General features: G+C 45.5%; 1 protein-coding gene across 1 annotated transcript in view; it reads right to left on the bottom strand.

Moving 5' to 3' along the window:
* The window catches only part of Adamts17 (ADAM metallopeptidase with thrombospondin type 1 motif 17), a 327,342-nt gene that overhangs the window by 258,047 nt on the left and 41,515 nt on the right, over positions 1 to 27,780 (bottom strand). The window contains exon 4 of the mRNA XM_036196825.1: positions 13,938 to 14,107. Coding sequence (XP_036052718.1) covers positions 13,938 to 14,107 — 170 coding nt within the window. The remainder of the gene's footprint in view (positions 1 to 13,937; positions 14,108 to 27,780) is intronic.

The raw sequence follows: 27,780 nt of genomic DNA, 5'->3' as shown, positions 1-27,780 counted from the left end.
CCCTCATTACTCCTGGACAATATTTGATAACCATTTCTTTGTATATAGTCTTGTATTAGGTTAGAACTTTCTTATTTAGACAAAAGGGGGAGATGTAGTGGATAGCCATCCCAGCATTGGCCTGGAAGTTCCAACCCCCATTGAGGCTTCAGTAATGATCACGCCCACAAGGCGGGGCAGAGGAGGGAGCGGAAGACTGAGGATCAAGAGGAGGTCGCTCGCTTGGTTCGGGGACCCTGGACGCAGGAGGTAGACCGAGCAGAGTTCTCCAGAGAATACCGCCGGACTGTGCTATATCTTTGCCAGACCCTGCAACCTACCCCTTCATTTGTAAGTTACCCCACAAAATAAACCTCCCTTTTAACTACGTGGAGTGGCCTAAATAATTACACCAATATGCGCCACCATCGCCTGGTTGACTTTTTTCTTCTTTTTTAACTATTTATTTTATGTTACAAAAAGATTCCTGGTTTATGAACATTCTTTTTTTAACTTTATTTTTATTTATTCTTTGTGTGTTTCACATCATTTCTCCTGATCCCACCCCTCTTCCCCAACCCCAAGATTAAAACAAAATAAAATATAAGAGAAAAAAGGGGGAGGGGAAGGGAGAGAGGGAAAAATCTCATCATGGAAGTTGCAGTGTGACACAGTGAATTACAGTTTATCCATACATTTTTACATGCAGGTATTCATTGCAAAAAAGTCATTGGTCTGGTTCAAGGCCCCTGGTCTCTGCTACACCACTAACACTGGGCCCTCACTGGGACTCTTCCTGTTGCTGCCCCATGTTGTGGAAATCCTGCAGGCCTGATCTACAGGACGGACACCCCCCCCCCATGCTCCAGCAGCTCACAGATGTGGTGGATGTTGGGGTGGGACAACACATAATCCTGGTGCTGGGCCTGGGTAGTTGCAGGGTTAGTCAGCCCTCCAGCTCTGCCCTGTCCTCACCACCAGGGTGAGTTCTTCAGCATTGCCCTGGCTAATTCACCCCTTGCAGTGATGAGCAAGGGGTGGGGTCAATCCTGCTTCTATATCCTCAGAGTCCATTCTCCTACACCTACACCTTCAGGGACAGCTCTACTGTGCTATCCAGGCCAGGTGTAGGGGCCACTCTCCCAAATGATTCAGCTGATGAGGGGCAGGGCAAGCCCTCCCACCTGCCTCAGGTATTGATGGGCCGGGAAGGGTGGGCATCTCTCCCTGGCCCATGCCACCACACAATAGATGAGTAATGGGGACAGCTCTCCCATGCTCTACCATGCTCACAACTTCAGGCTGGCTCACCCACATCTCTGCCAACAGGGTCAATTCTACTGTGCTGCCCAGGAGAGGTGCTGCGTCTACTTTCTTGAATGCTGCAGCAGTAAGGGGGGAGGGTCAGCTTGCTCATCTGTTGTAGGCAGTAAGAGGCGAGAGGTGGGGGGTGCATCTCTCCCCCACCCATGCAACTGCATGACAAATGAGTAGTGGGGACAGCTCTTCTATGCTCACAACTTCAAGGCTAGCTCATCTATACCTCCACCAAAAAGGTTGCCTCTATTGTGCTGCCCAGGAAAGGTGCAGGGCCTGCTTTCCCCAGGATTGCAGCTGGTGTGTGTGTGGGGGGGGCAGGAACAGCTCTCCTGCTCTTACGACTTTAAGGCCATCTCTCAAAGCTGCCTCAGGCATTAATTGGGGGAGAGTATCTCTCCCCCACTCATAGAAAATAAAGGCAATTTATAGCAAGCCAACAACCAACATAATCTAAAGGAAGGGAAACTCAAAATACTTCTACTAAAATCAGGGATGAGATAAGGATGTCCACTCTCTTCATAGCTAATCAATATAGTACTTGAAGTCTTAGCTAGAGCAATGAGACAACTGAAGGAAATCAGGGGATACAAATAGGAAGGGAGAGGTCAAAGTATCTTTATTTGAAGATGATATGATAGTATAAATAAGTGACCCTAACAAGTCCATCAGGAAACCCCTACAGCTGGAAGACACATTCAGCAAAAGTGGCTGGGTACAAAATTAACTCATAAAAATAAGTAACCTTCCAATATACAAATGGCAAATATATTAAGAAATAAATCATGGAAATGGTACTTTTCACAATAGCCTCTCTCTCTCTCTCTCTCTCTCTCTCTCTCTCTCTCTCCATATATATATATATATATATATATATATATATATGTGTGTGTGTGTGTGTGTGTATACATATATATGTATATATATACACATATATGTGTGTATAAATGTATGTATATATATGTGTGTGTGTGTATATGTATATATATATATATGTATATAAAATCTTGAGATAACTATAATCAAGCAAGTGAAAGACTTGTATAATAAAAATTTTAAGGTATTGAAGAAAGAAATTAGAGAAATCACCAAAAGATGGAAAGATCTCCTATGTTCATTGATAGGATTGGTAGGATTGATATTGTAAAAGTAACCATCCTACCAAAATTAATTTACAGATTCAAGGTAATTCCCTTAAAATTCCAACACAATTCTTCACAGAAATTTAAAAAACGACCTTTAACTTCATATGAAAACACACCCAGGATAGCTAAAGCAATCCTGAATAATAAAAGAACTTCTGAAGGTCTCACCATCCTAGATTTCAAGTTGCACTACAGAGCTACAGTAATAAAACAGCATGGTGTTGGCATAAAAGCAGATACATTGATCAATAGAATCAAATTAAAGACCCATACATAATTCCACACACCTATGGACACCTGATTTTGATGAAAAAGCAAAAAACAAAACAAAGAAACAAACAAAAAAACTACTGGAGAAAAAAGACAGCATCTTTAATAAAATGGCCCTGGTCAAATTGGGTGACTGAATGTAGAAGAACCCAAATAGATTCATATTTATCATCCTGATTCTCAACTTCTGCATCTCTACTTCAAATGGATCAAGGACCTCAACTTAAAACCAGATCCCCTGAATCTGAAAGAAGAGAACATAGGAAATAAGTCTGAACCCATCAGCACCAAAAAGGATTTCTGAACAGGACACAGGAACTAAGACCACCAACTAACAAATGAGTCTCCATGAAGCTGAAAACCTTCTGTACAGTAAAGGACACCACCATTCGGGAAAAGAGTGGAGAAAGACCTTAACCAATTATACATCAGATAAAGCTTTAGTATCTAGATCATATAAACAACTGAAAAAAACTGAACATTAAAAAAACAAGGGGTTGAGGATTTAGCTCAGTGGCCCTGGATTGGTCCTCAGCTCAAAAAAGAAAAGAAAACAAATAACTCAACTTAAAAGTGGGGCACAGAACTAATCAGTTCTCAAAAGATGAAGCACAAGTGACTGAGGAACACTTAAATGTTCAACATTCTTAGTCATCAGAGAAATGAAATTAAAAACTACTCTGAGATTTCATCTTACACCTAATCAGAATGGTCAAGATCAATAAAACCAATGACAGCAAATGCTAGGCCGGATGCTGAGAAAGGGAACACTCATCCATTGCTGGTAGAAATGCAAACTGGGACAGCCACTACAAAAATCAGCATGGCTGTTCCTCAAGAAGCTGGGAATAAGTAGATCTACCTCAAGATACAGCTACACCTACCACTCGTGGGTATATACCTAAAGAACTCTACATCCTACTACAGAGACACTTGCTCATCCATGTTCATTGCAGATCAACTTATACTAGCCAGAAATTGGAAACAGCCTAGATATCCATCAATTGATGAATGGATAGTTAAAATGTGGCATTGTGGTACACTTATACAATGGAATATTGCTCAGCTGTTAGGAAGAAAGTGAAATTATGATCTTTGCAAGTAAATGGATAGAGCTAGGGAAAAAAAACATCTTGGGTTAGATAGCCCAGACCCCAAAAGACAAATATTGTATGTTTTCTCTTATATGAGGATGCTAGCTGTTAAGCTTCCAAAATGTGTGATACAATCTGAATTACCACAGAGGTTAAGTATCTAGTAAGAGACCAGGCAGAGGAAGAGGATTTCCCAAAGAAATAGGATATAGTGCTATGGTGAGATAAAGGGAAAACTATGATGATTAAATGGGGGAGGGGAATGGGGAGAGAATGCTGGGAGGGACAACCAATGCGAAAGTGCATTTTAAAACCGTATGGAAACCTACTACTATACAAAGTTCCTAAGGTACATACATATATGGAAGGAATCTAATTAGAGTCAACAAATAACAGGGACAACAGTGCCCCAACTAAACATCTTATGCCACCAAAAAAAAAAAAAAGACCTTCAGTCCCAGGAATACATTACATCTTGTAGAGTTGTTGCCCAGATGGGACCTTTGGAAACCCCTAAACATCACAGCTATTGTCAAGGCTACTGGTTACTCTCTACAACCTGATGATAAGGCTCTATTGCTGAATAAAACAATCAGTTGCATCACAGAACCTTGAGAAATAAGGTGGTGCTTAACCAGAAGCTTCAGCCCTGCTGACTAGTGCTCATGCTACTAGAAGGAACTCTGCATGCTACTGAAAGAGAAAGGTAGTTATCACTATCACCCAGCTACAGACCCTGTGACCTACAACACTTATCTGCTTTTGAGATCTACTGGTGCAATAGTGGTTCAAATGTTAGAAGAGTAACCAACCACTGTTTGGTCGGGTTTAGAGCCAACTCCATGAGATAGAACCCAGATCTGACACTCTACATAGGTCATAGGCCTAGGGGGAAATATAATGCTATTACCTGTTAAAGGAACATAGCAATAAAATGACTCCCAATGGCATAGTGCTGTAGCTATAAATCAGGGCCTCACTCAACTCACATCAGAGAAGCTTCTTGCAGTAAATGGGAATTAAGACAGAACTGTCTACAACTGGACAGTGTACAAAGAATGAGAATCTTTGGAGCACTCAGTCCTAAATAGGATGTCTTCATCAAGTTCTTTCCATCAAAGCTCAGGGATCCATCCATAGGAGGTAGAATGGCTGACTCCAAGGAAACAGTGTGGTCCAGATACAAGACTGATACACATAGGAGCTCACAGAGACTGTGACAGCACACACAAGAACTTCATACAGGTTGAAGCCAGATGGGGTCCCAACACTGAGAGAGACATAGGGCCCCACCCCACCCCCAACTAAGAAGCTATCTGTAACTGATGCCCACTGGCACAGAGAAAATCAGTTTTCTTCCTTGGAGTCTCACTGGTTATATAAACCACACTCCAGGTCAGGCCTGGAATAGCTGGCCAATATGATATGTACTCATTGGTATTTTTATGAACTTTGTGTTTTGTTTAGGCTTTTTTAAAACCTTGCTGGTCTTGCTTATTTGTTTTAATTTTCATTTTGTGTTTTCTGTTTTTAATGTTTTATTTTTGTTTCTTCTTTTAGTTTGTTGTTTCAAAAGCAAGAGAGACAAAGAACACAAAGTTACAAGATGAGAGGATTTGGATCTAGGAGGACTCAGGGGAGGGTGAAAACGTGACCAAAATAGAATTAAAAAAAATAAAAACTATGAAAATTGAGGAGAAAAAAGAGATTAGTCCAGCTTTGTCCACATTTCAGTCTTTCTCCAAGTTTTATATGGTTGAGAAGGCAAAGAATTTTCAGGAAAGAAAAAATAAAGTATGGTCAGTATTAGTTAACATGATTTCAGTGCTAAGTCACTGGCAAAGGATGAGGCACAGTCGTTCGGTCCTGTGTTCACAGACTCACAGATATCCTGGACCATGAATGACCACCAGACAGTAAATAACGGGGAAAGTGTGCCCCCAAACCCATCCCGAGGAGCTTACTATAGATACTGGGGGAACATGTGATAAGCAGGATGGGCATTTTAAAGTGTAGCATTCTGTGGCATTAAACACATTCACACTGGTCTCCAACCATCTCCAAGGTCCATCTCCAGTACTCTCTCTTATAGAACTGAAAGTCTGCCCCCATTAAATACTGATATCCCATTGCCATCTAGTATTCCACCAGTCCACTTTCTGCCTCTGAGTGTCACTACTCTGGGTACCAAATAAAAATGGAATCATACAGCACTTGTCTTTTTGTGGTGGCTCTCCTGCACTCAGTACATGTCCTTAAGGGTCATCTGTATTATAGTTGTGTTTCATAATTTTCTTCCTTTAAAAGACTTACTTTTATCTTATGTGTATGACTTTTTGTCGATATGTATGTTTGTACACTAAAGGTGCCTGGTGCCCACAGGGTCAAAAGAAGGCATCAGCTCCTGGGGAACTGGAATTATAGACAGCTGTGAGTTGTCAGGTGTGTGTTGGAAATTGAATCTGGGTCCTCTGCAAGGGTAGCCAATGCTCTTAACCACGGAGGCATCACACAAGCTCCAATGTTTCCTCTCATTAAAGGCTGATATTTTAGTATACATATCTGCCTATCTGCTCAGGCATCAACGCATGCTCAGGTTGCTTCCACCTTTGGGCAGCTGGGAATACTACTACTGTAACACAGATGTCCAAGTATCTACCCACCATATCTTTGAGCTCTCAAAAGTGGAATTGCTGGATAAGTAGGGCTTTTTTCTCTTTTTCAAAAAGTGCCCTACCTCTCACTGCAGCTGTAGTATTTCATATCCCCCATCAGATCTCCTTTCTTCCTACCCTCACAGATGCTCAGTTTTGCTTTTGTGTATGTGATCATCAGCTTTATAGTAGATCTCTCCCAGTGGGTAAGGAAGTATCTCACTGTGGGTTTGACTTCGTTGGTGACTTTTCCTATTGGTGATTGACACTAAGCATCTTTCCACATTATTTACTGGCTATCTGTAAGTCTTCTTAAAAATGTCTGCTCAAATCCTTTCCCAATCTTAAAACCTAATTTTCCTTTTGTTGTTGGCGCTGTTGTTAATTTCAGAAGTCTATGTTCTGATTATCTTCTGACATGTAATTTGCAAATATTTCTTCCATTCTGTGGGTTGCCCTTTTACCATGTTAATGGGGCCTTTTGATGCACAAAAATGTTTGATTGTGCTGAGATCCAATGTCTATTTTTCTTTTAACTGTGGGCTGTGCCTTTGATATATACTAGAGATTGCTGCCAAGTTGAATGTCATGACCGCCCTCCTCCTCCTCCTGTGTTCAATAGTTTCAGCTCTTAAATTAGGACTTCAGCATGTTTTAAATTTTGTATGTGCTGTCACAGGGGACTCTGTTCCGTGTGGGTGCCCCAGTTCTCCCTATTAGCATCTGACTCAAAAACCATTTGAACAAATATATCAGTGTCGACTTCTGGGTTCTGGGTTATTCCGTCAGTCTCAAGGTAACAATGCTAGAGAAGTATTTAGATGTGTGTGTGTGTGTGTGTGTGTGTGTGTGTGTGTGTGTGTGTGTGTAGCTCTGAAGAAAATCTGAGGTCAGAAACTGTGAATCTCCAACTTCATTCTTTTTCATTTCAGATTCCATGTGGATTTTAGGATGGATTTTTCCAAAGACCTCACAGCATCCCTGAGGTATTCACAGAAACAGCCTCTGTGGATTGTTTTAGGTAACACTGATTTTGTAGCTGTCTTTAAAGCCATCCGCCTGGCTTTCCACCCATCTCTTCTTCGACTTCCGCCATCAATGTTTCACAGCTTTCACTGTGTAGTCTTTTACATCCTGATTCCGTCAATACTCAGTATTTTGTTATTTTGATATGGTTGTAAATAGGACTTTCCTCTAAATTTCCTTTTCAGAGTGTTTACTGTTCATGCACACAAATGAAACCAGCCTGTGGAGGTTTTACACTGCTACTTTGTTGTTTATTGATGATAAAACACACACACACACACACACACACACACACACACACACACACACACATTCAGGGTTTTCTTTAGTTAACACCATATCTTCTTCTGTGAACAGAGACCATTCTGTGTCTTTCCTACTTACATGGCTTTTATTTTTTTTTTATTTGTTGTTTGTTTATTATTTATTTCTGTGCTCAACTTCTCTTGCTAAACTTCTAGCACTATGTTGAACAAAAGTGGCAACAGTGAGCATCTCTGCCTTGCTTCTTAGGGGAAATGCTTTCCACTGTCTGCCACCAAGTACCATGTCAGCTGAGGGATGCTCATTTAGGGCTTTTCATAATGATAATAATGATAATGAGAGTTTGATTTTGTTCTTTTTATTGTAAAATGGTGTTGGATTTTGCCAAATTCCTTTTCTGCATTGATTAAAGTAATTATTAGTTTCTCCCTTTGCTTTGTTAGGGTGATTGACCAGCTTATTGATTTGCATATAAAATTTTCACACATATAAATACCTATAATATTATATATTTTGCTATCTTTGGGTTCCATTGATATCTAGTGACCTTCTTTGTCACTGATAACTCTTTCTGCTCACAGGCAGTTTTCCCTGTTAATACAGCCGCCTCTGCTCTCTTTTGTATCACTATCTGCATGGAATATCTTTCCTGTCCATTCACCTTCAACCCATTGTTATCTTTGGATCTTATCAATATATTTGGACTTCGGTGGGGTTTTTGGGCTTTTTTGTTTGGTTGGTTTTAAAGATTCATTCTACAAATCTCTGTCTTTAACAGAATGCTTAATCCATTTACATTTAATGTAATCATTGAACTCATAAAATTATTTACTTTTGCATTTTTTGTTTCTTTCATATCCTTATCATTTTTGTTGTCCCATTTTCTGTATTCACAGTGTTCATTATTTTTCTATAGTGAAACTTTCTCATTCCTTTCCATTTCCTTTTGTTTCTACCCTACAGGTATTTTCTTTGTAAGAATCCTATATAGATTATACTTCATTAAAAAACTAATACTAGCTGGGTGGTGGTGGCACATGCCTGTAATCCCAGCATTTGGAAGGCAGAGGCAGATGGATCTCTGTGAGTTCAAGGCCAGCCTGGTCTACAAAGCTAGTCGAGGATAGGCTCCAAAGCTACAGAGAAACGTTGTCTCGAAAAAACAAAAAACCAAAAAAACTTTAGGCTTGGGGATTTAGCTCAGGGGTAGAGCGCTTGCCTAGCAAGTGCAAAGCCCTGGGTTCAGTCCTCAGCTCTAGCAAAACAAAAACAAAAACAAAACTAATACTGTTTTTGCCCTTATTTGATCCTAATTTTAATAGCACAAGGAGATCCCAAAGTAAAAGGTTTTATTAAAAGCTCATAAGCATGGTTTCGAAATGTGGATCAGGTCTATCCACTTATAAAGCAGGCTACCTCTAAAAAGGCATCAGGGTGGGGCTCTTCTTATAGACCGGCAAGGAGGGCCCCCCTGAGGGACATCTACAAGGGGACAGAAAAGCCCATTCTCCAAGAGCCTCTCTGAAAGACAGGCTGAGTGACAAAGGGCTGGGATCTCCTGAGGAAGGGTGGCCTCTGCAGCAGAAGCCAGGGCTCAAACAGGGGAGAGAGATGGCCTGGAATGAGGCTGGGCGGGCCCAGAAAGGGGATAGAGTTCCCATCAACTGCCAGGGGAAGCCACAGGGGACTTTGTACTGCTTAACGACAAGCTCCTGATTCTACTGGTCGACCTTTCCAGGCCAAGCTGTGCGGAGGATAAAAGGAGGAATAAGGAGGAGTAAGCAGGCCAGTAAGGGAACTGGGTCAGTATTAAGGCTGGAAGCAATGGAGGTCCCAGAGCAAAGAGCAAAAAAGAGAGCAGAACCAGAAATGTCTGAGCCAAGTGATGCAGGGAGCATCAGTTGGCAGCTGGTCTTCCATTCAACTGTGTACTCACTAGTCTCTAAGCCTCCATTTCAAATCTGTTCCCTGTAAAATGATGAAACTCACCAGGCATGAGGTGTTGGAGGCACCCTGTTGCTGTCAGAGCTGGAAAGATCGACTTAGGCACCTACTCTTCTTCTCCTACACTGGCTAGTACTCATCTAACTCATCCTAACCATGAAACGACGTTGGGAAAAACAGGAACACCAGACCCCCTCTCCCCCCTCCAAAAAATGTTCCCAGCTCAGGAAACTTGATTTTCTTCTCCTTTGCCACTGGTGAGACTTGTCTGTGTTTTGCTTTGGGAGTCTGGGTATGACATACAGGGGTGCAGGATCTCTGCCCACAGAGACCCAAGCAGCAGGGCAAGGGGAGAGCTGCCAGACACCAGAGTTACTGTTTTCTACAGCCCACAAGTGAGTGATGAGGACCACCAACCCAAGTGGCTTTCTTTCCAATCCAAGAAACCCGAGGAGCCAGCTGCTCCAACCCTGCAACCCCTGAGAACACAGTCTGGAGAGGGACAGATGGGCTCGGTGGGCCTGTTCGCACTTGTCGCTCCTAGGGAAGCTGTGGAATGATGGGGGCCCAGTCCCAGCCACAATCCCTTCCCTTCCTCCAGGCTTACCAGGCATCTCTCCAGCTCAGACTCCCTATTCCACAGCAGCCTCAGGCAAGATTTCCCCAACCAGGATTTAGAGGACCAAGGACAGAAACGTGGTAGTGGGAAAGGCTTATCTTATTTAAAACAAGACACAGTGTCTGGGGGTGAAGTGGTTCCCATGTACTGTGATCAGCACAGCAGGAAAGGGTTAAAATGAGTGTTGCCATCACACACAGGGGTCCAGGGACTCTGACTAATTTGCTTTTGGCTTCCAGCAGCCCTGAAATCACACACAGAGACAACCTGTAGGAACAAACATCATCACACCATATTGTTTACATAATGCAATGTCCCTTCACAAGTTATAGACTTCCTCAGAAAATGTCAGAATCCAAATAGAAAGTGTTTGGCCCCCAACACCAGGTCTGTGAACCCTGGACAATCTGGTGTAAGCTGTTACTGGAAAGAAAGAAAGGACTGGAATCTCTCTGGCCCCTTGGCCTACAGTCTTCATGCCCCATGGGGGATGGTAGGTGGGGTGATACAGATAACATCCCATCCTTAACCAGCTGTCATTAAAGAGATCCCTAGATCTAAGTCCGTTTATAAAAGCAAATAGCAATGCTTTGTGGCAACTTGTTCCATGAGGAATTGTGTGGTTACAACCAGCAATTCGCCATGCTGAGAGAATACCACTGGAGTCACTCTGCTGGGAGATGCACATCTGAGGGGCAGGATAAAGGCAAGAGAGGCAAGGCTTCTCACAAAAACCAAGAGCAGTCTGGGAAGGGAGCCCCAGACAGCAGGGTGCAAGGAACTCATCCTCTTGACCAGCAGGATCACCACTGTGGGACAGAGTGGGGGACATCAATACCTATTTTCCTGTGCCCAGTTCGAGTGAAGGGTTTGGGCCTAATGTCATGGCCCTGCCCAAGATAGCCCATGAGAAGTTACTGATGCACAGAGTCTCTTTGCCCTTGAACTCCCTTCAGACTCTTGGAAATGAGCTGTGGGCTCTCGTCCTCATAGAGGAGACTTGATCCTGGTGAGCTTTGTGCAGGCCTGCCAGCCTTCCTGGTCCCCAGCCCACTTCCAATATAGTCAGAGCAGAGATTCCAGCAGGGGGGAATCATCAGGTCCTTCCAGCTTCTGTGTCCCCCCACTTTCTCATGGACCCTCCCAAGCCACCTCTAGAGCCCAACACATCCTGCTCCATCATACCTCCCCGTGAACAAAGAGCCTGCATACTTTATCACTCACCAGGACCATGACTGCCCACTATCCTCCAACACACACGCTGGGAACCACTAGCCTCACCTTCTCGCCACAGTTAGCTTCCTTCTCAGCATCCAGGCTCCACCCCGTCAGAAAAACAAGAGCTGATGCATTCTGAGAGAGCCAGGGATCTGTCCTAGCCCTGGACCATGACTGTACCAGGCCCAAGGCTGCACAGATTCTGGAGAAGGAGGAATACTATCCCCCAGCCCCAGCCCCAAATGCCTTTGTCTCATTCTGCTGTACTGTCCTCTAGACCTTTCACCTACACCTGCCATTGTTAACCAGCTCTCCACTCCCGACATCCCTTTCTGTAGGAACAGCCTCCTCCTAGGTTCTTCCGCCTATCCCCCAGGGTTACTGCACCCCAAAACTGTCGACTCACAGGCGATGTTGCATCTGGGCATTGCTGGCCACTCTTGAGGCTTCAGGTACTAGCACCAGGTTGAGAAACCCCAAGTTCCTATTCTAGCCAAGCCTGCTTGCCCAATCTCTAGCCTTAAGCTCAGCTTGTCCACTGAGAAACTCCTCCTGAGGTCCAAATGCTCGGTTCCTCCTTTTCTCAGCCAGCGGCTCCACCATCTGTCCAGGCACCCATGAAAGACCGACCAGGAAAGTGGGGGTTTCTCTGCTCCCGATACCCCCTGGTTCCTGCCAGTCTTCCCCACCTGGCCTCTGAGTGCCTCCACGCACTTGCCCTGCCCATCAGTTCAGACCCTCTTCCCATATGCATATCATCTTCTGGCCTCTCTTCCCATCAACCCACCCAGCATGCAGCTGCTCAGGCTCCTTCTCCAAACACTGAGTTGAACTTGAGGCTCTCCTACACTTGGGTGGCCCCAGTCTCCTGGGCAAAGCCCCTACCTCTCAGAACTTCTTGCTCACCTCCTCTAGCCTCCATTGTCTACATGGGTCTGTGCTCCTTCAAGTCCCCGCTGCAGCTGTATCACCTGACCTCCCGCTGGAGGGAGCAAATGTCCCTCCCAGCCTCACACCTGTTGCACCCACAGCATGACCTTTCCACCCTTCCTCACCCCACCAGCACTTCCTTCTTCTCCAGTCAAGGTTTGCTCTTTCATGAGACCTTACGCTGGAGGATGATCACGAGCAGCAGCCCTCCACCTGCACATTAGGGGTCCCTACAGATGTCTCTATGGTAGAATGGATGCTCTGCCTGCTAAGACTAGAGCCTCCCAAGGGAAGGGCCAGACTGTGTGTTGCATTTGTGGCCCCAGCATGGAACACAATGTTAAAGGTTTTTGAAGGCCTTCAAAAGCACTGGCTGGAAAAACAGATGGCTGGGCGGAGTGTGGATGCCTTTGAAGAGCCTGTGATGTCAATAATTGAGGAGGTAACCTCTCCTTCACCCACCCTCTGTGTAAAGAGGGTTTCCTTCAATCTCCATTCAACAAATTTGGTGCAGACCTGTGTAGCAGGAATCTTAAGGAGTCTTATGTAATAAGATCAAACTCAGAGCCGGGTATTTGGGGGAATGCTGGAAGATCAGAGAGACAGAACAAGCCACAGCTACCTCACCTCACCAGTTCCTCAGCTGATCCTGTTTCCTCAGGCTGGAAACCTCTGAGTCCTCATCCAAATGGGTCTCAGCTGAACTGCTACTAGAAGCCTAAAAGCTTAACCAGCCAAATGCTTCTAGTTTCTGGTCTTCACGCCTTATAAATCTTTCTCTTTCTGCCATCACTCCCTGGGATTAAAGGCTAGATTTCTGGGATTAAAGACGTGATTCACCATGCCTGGCTGTTTCTAATGTGGCCTTGAACTCAGAGATCTGCCTGGCTCTGCCTCCCAAGTGCTGGGATTAAAGGCGTGTGCTACCACTGCCTATCTTCATGTTTAATATTGTGGCAGTCCTGTTCTCTAACCCCAGATAAGTTTATTAGCCTGCACAATATTTCAGGGAACACAATACCACCACAGACTTGGCTTCATAACCCTCTTTCCTGGCATCCTCAATAGATACCTCTCTTATAGTTCCTACAAGTTCTTGAGGCACATGGTAAGCTATTTTTCAACTAAGATCTGATCCCAATTTCTCCAAGCAATCTCATCATTATGTCAGAGCAGGGGCTGATTCTCCCTTCAATATGACTGTCACTTGGAATAGGCCGTCTATGTACCAAGAATCTTGAAAGTATGGTCATGAGCAGTCCCATCACTGAGCAAACCTGTGCATGCAAACATCACGGCAGGTAGAATCCAGATCAGACTTTCTCCCATTCACTGCATCTGCTCTCAGGGCCACAGGCTGTGACCCCAAGCCAGCTGCCTCCTTGCCTCAGGAGATAAGGGTGCCACACCTGCCTCCAGAGCTCCCCTCATAGGGAAAGCTGAACCCACTAATGGCAGGACCATCTCGTGGACTCACCATGTTCATGACAGTGAGGATGAACCTCTGCGCAGCCTCTGCCCCGTGGTACTGCACCATGTCGGCATCGGCCACCACCAGGGTCTCCACCGTGTGCTCATTGGTGAGCCTGATGGCATTCCTCCGCTCCCTCCAGTCCCTCGATGGCTTTTCCTTCCTGGGCTTCTTTTCTAGAAAATGACAGAGACATTTGAGCAGTTCTTGGCTTCTTGATTTATGAAATCATACCATAAAAGACCCCAAGAGAATGATCAGCCTCATGTGGCCTTGATGAACCCCCAGCCTGCAGATCTCCTTGGCTACCTGGAGTGGCCTGAGTTCCCAGCCACTGGTGGTACTAGATGGGAGCCAGAGAAATAGCTTGAGGGGTCAGCCATCAAATGAAACTCTGCCTTGTTCATCCTCACAGCCAAAGAGGTACCTGGGGCTGATCATCAGAAAATAGAAACCCATTGTTGAGTCCAAGATTAGAAAAAACACAGGGACAAATAGCCAAACAAATGGAAGCACATGAATTATGAACCAAAGGTTGTGGAGCCCCCAGCTGGATCAGGCCCTCTGGATAAGTGAGACAATTGAATAGCTTGAACTGTTTGGGAGGCACCCAGGCAGTGGGACCCGGACCTGTCCTTAGTGCATGAGCTGGCTGTTTGGAACCTGGGGCTTACACAGGGACACTTTGCTCAGCCTGGAAGGAGGGGACTGGATCTGCTTGTACTGAATCCACCAGGTTGAAATGAATCCCCAGGGGAGTCTTGGCCCTGGAGGAGATGGGAATGGAGGGGAGGGGCTGGGGAGGAAGGTAGGGGTGAGGACGGGAGGGGAGAGGACAGGGGAATCTATGGCAGATGTGTAAAAAATTTTAAAAAAAAATTTTTAAAAGGAAAAAAAAAAACCCAAACAAGCCCATTCCTAATAGAACATGGAGAGCCACACACAGCAGGTGGGGAGAGAAGCCTGCATCCAGCAAGAGGAATGTGGGAGCTCTTGAGGGTGATGACAGACATGCATGACAGGTACTCCCACTTCCCTATGACATCTGGAACCAAGGAAATTGGCTTGGTTGAGAGCAGGATACTCCCCTGTGAGGTAAGCATCACAGCAGTTGTGCTGAGAGTCAAAAACATCAACAGACCCAGAAGCAATAGAGAAGCACAGTCAAATCATAACACACACCCCAGCTGATAGCTTGTTCTTTCCTCAAAACAAGGAAGGGTAATTAGTGATGTGTGGGATTCCTTCCCTGACTTTTTTTAGGTAAACTCTTCCTCCACAGGATCTTACTTAGACAAACATCTATTTTCACTCACAGAGCCCACCTCTGAGGGCTGCTGAGTATGATGAAGTCTCTGTGTAGAGCAATGACTGACGGGCCCAACAGGTGCATAGGAATCCAGATGTCGAAGGCAATTTGACACTTATTTCCACTCAGCAGTGGCTTACATGGAAAGGGCTCGCTACATTATTCATGCTGGAAAACACCGCATGTGTGGCGAGTCTGCATAAAGGTGACCTATCACCATTCCAGGAGCAAAAGTAAACAGCGTGTACTTGCTGGATCTCTGGGTCCAGTTTTGTAAACAGTAATGCTGCTCAAGGTATTGTGCAATCTTGAGAACCTGGGAACCCATCAAAATCTCCAAGTGTAGAGAAAGCTGCCAATGCTAAGAAGGATTCAACCTTGAAAATCTGGTCTAGGGCAACCCTGCAATGCAGACACAGCTACAAATCCTTATACACAGCTGGGTCCCAAATTTGCACAAACCCAATATGAACAAGAACTTGCAGGGAAACGAGTGAGTAAACAAGCAAGCAAAATCTAAAGTGTTAACAGTGAGTGACATGTGGTATTCCTTTTCCTTTCTTCCTCAGCACTTTCAAGTCTATACAACCAACAAGCAGTGATTTACTTATCCATTTATTAAAAAAATCTGAGTTTGTAAAAAATACAGAAGCCACTTTTCAACTCCAAATGATAAAAACAGAAGGCATCTGGAAGCAAACTATGTCACCAGACTCCTCATAAACTTGTAAAATGTCAGACAAGGACATCTCCTCACCCCACAGATTGCTCCACTTCCAGCCAGCCTGCTGAGCCTCACAGGGGAACAAGAGAGGACCAAGAGTGAGGTCTTGGATGGCATCACCTTGGCAATGTATTGAGAGAATGAATGAGGCTCCTAACTGAAAATCTATGGACTCACACCCACATTCACCAACACTAGAAAGGCATAGTGAGGATGATACCCACTTTCTGGTCTCCCACACTTGCCAAGCCCAAGAGGCGGAGGTTCGACCAACCTGTCTGACCTGGAATTTGTATAGAGTCACTCTGTTTCATTTTAAGATAGTGGAGTTGAGGGACAACCTTTCCCAAGGAGGAGCTTTGTTGGATCCTGTATGCCTACCTTTACCCAGGTGAACAGCTCACCGGTGGTCTCAGCTTCTCTTAAAGTCTACTTAGAATTAATTCATCTACGGACATTGCCAATTGGTATTCTCACCTGCAGATGTCCCCACTGGCTGCCACACTTACTTTTACTGTTTGCCACAGTACAGAAAGAGCTGCACTTTTGTGGGTCCTAACAGGTGCACTAAAACACCACTCTAAATCTGAACGTATGAGACTGGAGAGCCCAGGGTGTGACCTGCCACCATGTGACAAAGGGAGCAGATGCAGCCTGGATGTTTCACAGCATAATCTTACACTGGGCATCAGTCTGCCAAGTCTACCCTCTAGAACTAATAGAAACACCTGCCCCTCTCTCTCCATGATGGATCTGACAGAACCATGTAACATGATGTTATATGTTAGACATAGTGGTAGAGCCTGTAGACTCAGACACTTGGGAGTCTTGAGACAAGAGGATTGCTTCAACTCGGGAATTCAGGACCTTCCTGAGCAACATAGTAAGATCCTGTCTCTAAAAACAAAACCAGATGCATGAAAAGCTGAGAGTGAACACAGGCCCTGGGGTTCCAAGAAGCAGGGGAAACACACTGATCAGGGCACTGTGCTTTGAAAGTGTTTCCCCTCTGGATGGCTCCTTTGCTCCTCCTTTCGTTGAAGGCCTCTGGAGCATCCTCAGTGGGGAATTCTGAACAAATCCATGCAAGGAAATGAATTAGAAGGAACAAATAGAGCTTCTTGCTTCATGATAGCCCCACATTTTAGGGCAGGCCAGGCCTCATCACTAAACAAGGGTCAGAAACACTGAGGTTGTTCTTGTTTGGGGGTTTTGTTTTGTTTTGCTTTCTATTTGTTTTTGGTAATTTTTTTCTAATCAATATATAATATTGTCTACATATTTACATGGTATAATAATTTGATTCTTCTATAAAGTATGCAATGATTAAATCAAAGCTATTTAACATGTCCATCTCCTCCAACACTTATCATTTCCATCTGCAGGAAGTCTTTGGACCCTTCTTCTCTAGTGACGTTTTGAAATAAACCATAAATTGCTACAGACTATAGTCACCTTCCTATGTGACAGATTACCAGAACCAGGCCATGGGCCTGCCACATCATGCATGTGACCCCAGTCACAGGAGGTTGAAGCAGGAGAATCACAAGTTCAAGATCAGCCTGGGTTCCATAGTAAGATCCTGTCTCAACAAACAAACAAACAAACAAGAACAGAACTTCGGAACCAGTCCCTCCCACCAAACTACACAAGAGTGCCAATTATCCAACCCCCCACTTCTCTGTTCCTCTGTTCTAGTGGTTCTCAACCTTCCTAATGCTGTGATCCTCATGCTGTGGCAAACCCCAACCATAAACCACAAAATTATGTTGTGGTGACCCCCCCACCCAAAAATTACTTTGTTGCTACTTCATGACTGTAATTTTGCTACTGTTATGAATCATAATGTAGATATCTGATATGTAGGCTATCTGATATGCAACCCCTGTGGAAGGGTCATTATACCCCTAAAGGGGTCATGACCCACAGGTTGAGAATCACTCAGTCTGCAAACCCTGAATTTGGGGATTGGAGATAGAACATTGCGGACTTGAACTATCTTCCCATGCAGGTGTCCCACTTTGGGGTGGGGATGTGTGGATACATTTGAGAGGGGACCTACCTTCCCTCCACCTACATTGCCTCCCTCTCCACTAGTGCCCCATGGCTGCTATTGCACTGAGGAGAGAGCCTCCCCACATGTTTATCTTAAAATTCCTAAAGCGTATAAATTTAACCCTGATAGATAGATCACAGATACCAACGTGCTCTTCAGCGCCTTCAAGGCAGAAGAAATTCAAGTCTCAGGATCACACAGTGCTGGGTTCCCTACCACTAGAGAGATCAAGGGCAGGTAGCAGGCCTGTGACTGGATGGGGGAGACCCCAAGCTCTGCTACCAAGCCACCATGGGAGAGGTGGGGGCCTTCACACTACTAACCAGGACACATCCTGGCCATGCTGAACCCTGGCTCTGCCCTCTTACCCCCCAGACACCAGGAGTCATTTCCAAAGTCAAGCCTACAGCTGCCTTTTCAGCCCGTGGCTGAGCTGGTAATCACCTGGAGATCTTAAATAACTACTTCTACTCTTATTGTGCATTTATTCTCCCTTGACTCCAATTTGAAATATTTACAGAAGTCACGCTAGGTCTTTTGGGATAAGACATGAAGAAAAGAAAGCTAGGGAGCCACGAAGGGTAGTCTATATGGACTTGTATAATATTCAGGTAATGATTTGTTCCACAGTTTAGGGCCTGTCTGAAGCACGGACACAGATGGGGAGGTGGTACAAGTGCTCTGGTGGAAGTACTTGCCACAAGCATGAGTTCGAACCCCCAAACCACGCAGAAGGTAGGCAAGGCGCCATGCATGCCTGTAAGCAGCCTGGAGGTGGGACAGACAGGAGATTTCAACCGGGCTTGCTAGCTACCAGCCTCGTTCCAGTGACTGAGCCTGCCCCAAGCAGAAGGGGAGAGTAAAAGATCCGAACACCTTATGACCCCCTCTGGCCTCTGCTCACACACAGGCATATGCATGTGCACACATACCACACAAGACATATTTACCACGTTAATACATAGAAACACACACATTAAAATACATAATGGGGGCCAGGCGGTGGTGGCTCACGCCTTTTAATCCCAGCACTTGGGAGGCAGAGGCAGGTGGATCTCTGTGAGTTTGGGCCCAGCCTGGTCTACAGAGCCAGTTTCAAAAAAGCCAGGGCTGTTACACAGAGAAATCCTGTCTCGAAAAACCAAAACCAAAACAAGACAAGCAAAACATAAATGATTAGATGGTTACTAATTTTGTTCTTGGCAATAAAAGATTTTCAATTTTTAAATAACCAATCCAATAGAATAGATATTTTTTTCATTAAAAGTATATATCAGGATATGGGTATGGCTCAATGGTAGAAGATTAGTGTGGCATGCTTGAGGCCCTGAGTTTTATTTTATCACTAGCTCTAAAAAAAAGAAAAAGTAATAACAGCATGAAGCAATCTCTGGGGTGGAAAATAGGTAAAATATTGGACATGAAATTCATCCCTGAATTCCTCCATCTCCTGCTGTGCAAGACCCTAGTGTTTGTTCTAAGGCCACTTCCAGAAAAGGTCTCAATGTGCTCTTTGTGCCCAGGCACAGGAAGAGCATGTCTTTCCCCATCACAGAAGCAAATTAGAAAAACAGAGTGGAGGAAATAGAGGAAGATACCCAAGGGCACTGAGCAACCTTGAGGGGACAGACACTTCAGGCCATGGTGGCAAAGACTGGTGGCACTAATGGGAAACACTGACAGTTGAGTAAAGGAGGACACATGCCCTCTTTGGTGTGTCAGCCTTTCCATACCAGCACTCCAAGGCCAGAAGCAGGAATGTGTCCTCATTGTGGCTCATGGGACAGGGGACCACAGGAGGCCTGGGCATCAAATCGGATCTTGTCTCAACCCCACAGACACTGGGTTCCTCCAGCTTATCTGTAAGCAAGGTAGGGGATTCCAGGAGACCCCTCACACAGTGTGGTGAGTTATAAAGAATCTGCCTGGGTTAAGAGGAAGGCCATCTGTCCCTTATTCTCATCTTGCAGTTCAGAGATGGAGACTGTGTGATTACGGCCAACATGCTCCAACGGACGAACAACTGCACGAGAGACAGGGGGCAGAGAGAGAGAAGACCCTGAGAGCCCTCTTCACTTCAGTGACCTCTTTGCACACAAGAGTTAAGAAGACTTACTGCATCCGATTCCATGACCAGGATCCTCCCCCATGCCTTTCCTGCTATAACGGACTGAAGCCTTCTGAAGTCATAAGCCCAGATAAATCCTACCCAGAGCCTCCTCCTGGTGCCTCAAGGGAACCACAGGTCATATGCATGGTGCTCCCCAACCCCCTCCCACTGTGCTCCACTCTGATGCTGGGACAAATCACTGCCAGAGACCTGAATGAATGTCAGCCTGTATTCTGAGTCACCATCTAACAGAACACACTCAGGAAGTTGCCAGTGATGGAGATGGGCTAACACAGGCCAGAGTTCTTGACAACCCAGTATTCCCAAATCCCAGATGCCAGAGCCATGCTCTACATCAAAGTCAAGTTAGGGCCTGGGTCAGATGGGACCAGCAGTGGGTGCTTAGGTATGATATCAAAACCCAAACACACATAGCTTACATACTCGATGCTCTCCAAAAAAAAAAAAAAAAAAAAAAAAAAAATTGCCAGCTCAAAAGAAAAAAAGAAATGCTTCTTTAAAGAATAAAATAAAAGGCAAAGAGCCTGTTTATAGAAAACTACTTTTTTGACTTGAAATAATGATCCCATGTGTGCAGCTGAGCTCCCGGCCAGGTAAAGCCCCTGGCAGCTGTATAAATCCCACATCCTTGAAAAATAATGCCCTCCTATTTTTTGTTTCTTACAAGGAGGAGGGAAATGGATTTTTTGCTCTCCAAGTATGAATTCTTGAAATAACTTCCTCCAAGGCCAAGTCATTTTTAAAAAAGCCATCTTTTTTTTCATGTAAATTCTTTAAAAAAGAAAGGTGGAAAATAGTTGCTGTTTTGTTTTGTTTTTTCTTCTCTGTGTGGTTAAGATTCCAAATGAGGAGCTGATACCCTTGAAACTCAAAATCATCTCTGCACTAGGCGGTTGTTGTGACCCATGTCTATACTCTGCCAAGGGAGTAGAGCCAGGGTAGGAGAGCTGGCCTGGCCTTATAGGATCTTTCCAGCCATGCTCAGAGCCACAAAGACACCAAGTATGCAGAAACTACTGCCTACAAGTAAAATCAGAAGAGATCCAGTTAATGGATATGTATCAAGGACCTAAGTGTGGGGAGCATTGCCACAGTGCTGGTTACCATCAGGAAGGAATAGACACTAATCAAATAAACAGGAAATACAATTTAAAATTATAAACAGGACAAGTGGGAGGAAGCAGCAGCAGACAGTGCTATGAGATAATCCAAGAGAGGAAGAAAAGTAACCACAATTTAAATTAAGGTCATGATAGTCAGCTTTGCATTGCTACAATGAAACGCCAGAGACGAGTAACATTATATAGAGAAAAGGTTTATTTAGTTCACAGTTCCTGAAAGTTCAAAAGCGTTGGAACTTCTATCAGTTCTGTTCTAGTGAGGGTGGCAGATGGTGCCACAGGACACTTCCTGATGGGACTACCTGTGTGTGGATGTCACTTCCCAAAGGACAGCAGAAAGACAAAGAACAGATCCGGAGTTTGACAATGCCTTTTTGAGTCATATACCCAAATGACATCAAGACCTCCCACTAGGCCACATCTCCCAAGAGTGCCACCCTGTGGACCTACCTTTCAGTTACAATGAATTCTTTCAACCACTCAAATGAACTGGTCACAGGATAGTCAAACAAGGAGGCTTCCTAAGGTCACGACATGGGTCAAAACCAAGGGGTCAGAGAGTTAACAGGAGGGGATTGTAGAAATGCTGGCTGCAAATCTAGTATTGGGACGTTCTAGTAAAGAGTGGAGTGTCTCCTCCTGGGAGGGTTGATGAAGTGAGGCAGGTCAGGTCCGGGACCTGGCTAGGGAACCGAGGAAGGTAGGCTCACCTAAATGTATTTTTCCTTCCAAGAATCCCACTCTCCAGTGAAGGCCTCAGAATCTCCATGGACTCAGCAGGGTCTGTCCACCTTTCTGAGTCTATCAGCATGATATCAGTATAATAGCATGACTATTATTTTCATTTTCTTGTCTTTCTCTTTCAGATGCTGGCCAAAACCTAAGGAGGCTTTTAAACTCCTCATCCTTTTTTCTAAAGCTCCTCTTCCTGCCATGAGCTGACCTTCATGCTAACTTAAATCAAGTGGAATGATGACCTCTACCCCCTCCCCCCCCACACACACACACCCCACGTCTCTTCTCCACTCTCCTCTAGGGCAATTGCAAGATTTGCAGCTTGACTAACAGAAATTTTCTTCTAAACTCTAATAGATTGTCCTCAAGCTCCCATTTGAATCAGTTCTTTTTCCATTATTAAGAGTAAGAACCCAGAGAGAGGTCCTCTATTTCTCCAGCACTATATAGTGCTTTATTAGGGCTCCCCAAGATTTCTGGTAGGATTTTTTCCCCTGCCTTTTAACTCTTTAATTGACAGAGAAAGTGTACCAGTTCTGACACTCTGAGACCGCATCAGCATCGGTGTGTACACAGGTCTTGTATTTGTTACTTTGCTATGGCAAACACCATGACCAAGGCCACTTATAAAGGGCTCCTTTAGGACTCCAGTTCTAGAGGGCTAGAGTCCACAAGAACAGGGAAGTGTGGATGTCGGCAACAGGTACGGGCAGCATCTGGAACAATGGGCTGAGAGTTTACACCTTGAACCACACGCGTGGAGCAGAGAGCAAATGGAAAGGGGTGAACCCATTGTTACTCTCAAAGTCCTCCCCACAGTGACGCACTTCCTGAGTCTCCCCAAATAGCACCATCAACTGGGGACCAAGTGTTCAAATTCCAGAGACTATGGGGGACATTCTCATGTAAACCATCACAGGCTTTAAGAAAAGAAAGGGGCATGGCATATTCTAGAAACAGTAGGCCAAGAACCGGAGGGTGCCTGAGCAACAGGCAGGAACAAACAGGGACAGTCAACAGGAACATGCCAAGTGTTGTTCCTCTTTATCCCACGAGCGAGATGCTACCTATGGCTCATGTGTTGACTGTGTCGCCCAGGCTGCTATGGGTAACGGATTCCCATGAGAAGGGACGATATCTGGGCAAGAAGGAACCTGAGGTAGAAGGACACAAGCAGACGCAGTTGGTGCCATCACAGCATTAACACTGACGCGGTGAACACGGGAGGGCCCCAAAGTGGGGCTCCCCATTGCAGTTCCACAGTTACCTCATGAGTAATGGAGCCAGTTACTGAATTAGGCACACCAGCAAGGAAGAAAAGCACCGTGCTGGGTGGGGGTGGGGGCGGGGGCGGGAGCGTTAACGCAGCGTTCAGAGATTTTGAAGCTGGCTGATGCCTGTGTAGATGCAGAGCTCATGAGAGGAACCAAAATCAGATGGCTTTTTTTTTTTGTTTTTTTTGGAGACAGGGTTTCTCTGTAGTTTTGCACCTTTCCTGGATCTCACTTTGTAGACCAGGCTGGCCTCAAACTCACAGAGATCCACCTGCCTCTAAGTGCTGGGATTAAAGGCGTGTGACACCAACGCCTGGCCAGATGGGCTTTTAAGAAGCATCAATCCCTTGTTGGATTCAGTCCAGGCAGGTCCAGTCCCCTCCTTCCAGGCTGAGCATGTGTCCCTGTGTAAGCCCAAGGTTCTAAACAGCCAGCTTGTGCACTAAGGTCTCGAGACAGGTCCAGGTCCCACAGCCTGGATGCCTCCCAAATAGTCCAAGCCACTCAACTGTCTCACTTATCCAGAGGGCCTGATCCAGCTGGGGGCTCCACAGCCTTTGGTTCACAATTCATATGCTTCCATTTGTCTGGCCTTTCGTCCCCATGCTTTTTCCAATCCTGGGTTCGGCGTCTTGGCCCTGGAGGAGGTGGGAATGGAGGGGAAGGGATGGGAGGAAGGTGGGGGTGGGGGTGGGAGGAGGAAGGACACGGGAACCCATGGCTGATATGTAAAATTAAAACACAAATATAATTTTTTTTAAAAAAGGAAAAAAATCATAAAAAAAAAAAGAAGCATCAATCCCTATGCCAATCCTTCAGGGACCGCAAAACCACATGACCACACGGGAGAGTCCACGAGGTCAGGGTAGAAGACATGAACTGAGGGAGTGGCGCTGCATGGGAAACAGGAAAGCAGGGTGAGGGAGTGTGCTGCTCAGTGTCTCCAAAGCCGAAGGTGGCTGCAGAGACCAGGCTGCAGCAAACACAGGGGAGAGCCACTAGGGTCTCCAAGAGAGCCAGGCCGCAGGTCAGAGAAGTCAATTACCTATTTCAGAGGTGAGGGAATGGGGAGACAGCTGCATAGAGACTAGAGTGGACTGAGGAGTTCCTGGAGATGGACTGCTGAGGAAAAACAGTCCATGAAGGATTTACCCTCACTCCGTTTCTCTTTCTGTTCCTCTTCCCTCCAGCTGCATTTGCAGACTGCAGCCGCACAGACGTCTAAGCAAGCAGAGCCAGGCTTCTCCTTACCACCTTCCTACCCAGCAAAGCAAGCCACAGTTGTTCAGGGGGCACCCGTCAGGCCCAGCCCCTGCACAGCTGGCTGCTCTGAGCACCCATAGCTGAAGAGGCCTGCTAAGAACGTGAACCTAGGAAATGGAACAGAGATTTGGAGAAAGCTGCCTTCCCCGGGATGGCACATGAGGACAGAGCCTCCATTGTACCCAAAAAGAATAAGCAACAGAACAAAATTATTAATTAGCAAATAAAAGAAATGAAGACATGTAGGAAATGCAAGTCAGACTCATCTACAAAAAGCCTAAGTCAGTAGAAGGTCTAGGGCTGACCAGCACAAAAGACCCCAAATTAAGGAAGACTATGGAATTTTCTGGTTAATTTCACATCCATCTTTGTTCTTCATCTATACCTTGAAAAAAAAAATATATATATATATATATAAAATGTACTTGTAAATGAAACTATTGTCATCTGACTAGGTCTGCCACAAAGTATCACAGGATGGGGGTAGGGTAGGGCTAAAACCACAGAAACGTACTTTGTGGAAGCTGGGTGTGTGGGATGAAGGTATTTCTGGGGCTGGGTTCCTCTGAGGGTTATGAAGAAAACGTCCACTCTGGGTATCTCTCCTTGGCTCACAGAAGGTCATCTTCTATTCCTATGCCTGTGTCTTTACTTGTTTGTTGTACATGTCCAAATTCATTCTTTTAATCACATCACCCTACTCCTTACCCCTTCTCTCTCTCTCTCTCCGTGTGTGTGTGTGTGTGTGTGTGTGTGTGTGTGTGTGTGTGTGTGTGTTCCTATGTGAGTTTGGGCGTGCCCTTGCTATAGTCTGAATGTGGAGGACAGAGGACACTTTAAAATGCCGGTCCCCACCTTTCCTCTAAGATGAGATCTCTTGTTCACGGCTGCATGTTATCAGGCTAGCTGACCCACGGGCTGACAGGGCTTTTCCTGCTTCTGCTTCCATGTTTCTAGGAGTTCTGATTCACAGGCACATGCTACTGTGTTGGCTTTTCACAGGTTCTGGGGACCTGAGCTCAAGTGCTCCTTCCTGTGTGGCAAGCTCTTTCCACGGGGTCATCACCCCAGCACCTCAAATTGCCTTCATTTATGAGGATGCCATTCATATGGAACCAATGCTTTCTATCAGGTCCTCTCTTCCTTCTTTCTAAAAAAGTCCAAACAACTGCAAACACACACACACACACACACACACACACACACACACACACAGATACATCCTGAGGTACTGGGGGTTATGGTGGTCAACATAAATATGTAAGGTGGGGGTAGGAGGCGGGCTTTGCCCATGACAGATAGCCACTCTCTTTGGACAGGATAGGTCACTACAGTACGATAGGCCACCCAGCCAGGACAGCCACAGGACAACCACCTCAGAGCCACGCTCCGCTGTGTCTGGCAGTTTGAAAAGCAAACAAAACACACCAGTGTTCAGAATCATCCTGGCCCTTTTACCACCTTTCCAGTGCAGTCCTTGGCTGCAAGACCAACTGAGGCTCCTGGAGCCCTGACAGCTTTATCTCCAAAGTTGATGGAAGAGGGGTGGGGGGGTAAATAGAACATTCCACCAACACACAGCTTGGGGGAAGAAATTAATTAATGTGCTCATGTTTCAACCAGAGCAAGACAAGACAAACAGAAACGTGCAGAGCAATCCGCCCTTCTCCGCACCTGGAAGCCCCTGTGGAGACCCTGGGCATTGTTGTTTTTAACAGAAGGCTTTTCATCTTCCACAAGGAAGCACAAAAATCTTCAGACAGTTAAAGAATTCCTTCACCTTTGAAGGGGCCAGCAAGAGACCCAAATTCTCCAACTTCGTTGCTTCCACCCCAGATCCAACTGAAATTGAAGGCTCTGCCCTCCCCCAGCTCCTCAGGCCTGGCCACACCCTGTGAGGTCCCTCAGACTCTCCCCAGGCTGCCAAGGTTTGGAGGACTGGATCAGCCCTCCTCCTCTTTCTATGCCCTACACAGATGGGGCCACACAGTAGGTGTGGGTCGTTGTAAGTTAGTAAGGGAATGAAGTAATGAAGGGAACAAACAAACAGAAAAACGACACACTTCACTGTTCCCAGAGCTTAGGGAAGAACAACACAGCTGTAGCCTATGGGCCTCTTGGCTGCTGGGGGTTCTTCCAGATGCGTCAAACACCCACAATCTGTCCACAGCAGTGTATATTCACGGAAAGCCTGTGGGGTCTCCAGGTGTCCCTAAGATGCAGGAGAACGCTTGAATGACTGGCCCACTAGCACAGGGAGGGGACAAGAGACCAGGTTATTCTTTTTGGGACCTAGACCAAGTCACCAGAATGTGGTTCATTCCTAAAGAAATCTTTCCCAAATGCAAGGACCCTGGGAGTCAAGGGTTCTTCTTAACCACAAGCTTTGGCCCTTCCGGCCCTATGGTAACCCTAGACCATTTGGGATCCAACTCACAACCTTTTGATGCACACAATGGATTACCAAGAAGTTACCAATGAGTCCTTCAGAGGCAGGCTGCCATTTCCCACACACTCACCTCCCTGAGCAAGCAGCCTTGCATGACACCAGAGTAAACAAACAAGACTGGCCAGTGGAGGGGGAAACCCATGTCTGGCAACTCAGCCTCATGAGAACATCTCACACTCAGATGTGAGGGTACCCTGTAAAACTACCCAACTAGGAGACCAGCACTCCCACACCAGTCTTCTTGAGTTCAAGCACTTTGCCCCTTGCCCAGAGCCCCGGGATGTGTTATAGTGCTTCAGGAAAGCCCTTCCCTTAGCAGGTAATCATTTGACTGACTTGTGCACACCACTCCAAAGCTAGTTTCTCAAGAGGCCTTGGCCAGGATTTTTTTCATGTAAATCACTACAGTACACTGTTTTCTTTTTTGGAGTTCTCACCATACAGGATGACCAATGAACAAAGGTTCCCTTGCTAGACTCAGCCCCCAGAGCCTTACAAGTTGTTCACTACTTAAAATATAGTGAACCAAAGAGGAGATGATGCCGTATTGGGGTTTTATAGTACTATGCTAATGCTTCTCTGGTTGCATCCCCTCTTAATCAGATCTGTGAATGTTTGCCCATGCTCCTAACTTTCTCAGTGTCATTTCTGAGCCTGTATCTTTCAGTTGAGGGTTTTAATGCCTTTATATTTATTATAAAATTCATTTGACCTTCCGCCATGCTTTAGTTCTCTTTATATTTTCTCACATTAGCTAGATTTCATTTTAGCATCTCTAGTAACTGAC

This window comes from Onychomys torridus, chromosome 1 (genome assembly GCF_903995425.1).
Source record: "Onychomys torridus chromosome 1, mOncTor1.1, whole genome shotgun sequence".
NCBI lineage: Eukaryota > Metazoa > Chordata > Mammalia > Rodentia > Cricetidae > Onychomys > Onychomys torridus.
Note: the sequence above shows the minus strand (reverse complement) of the source record. Positions and strands in the feature narration are given on the sequence as shown.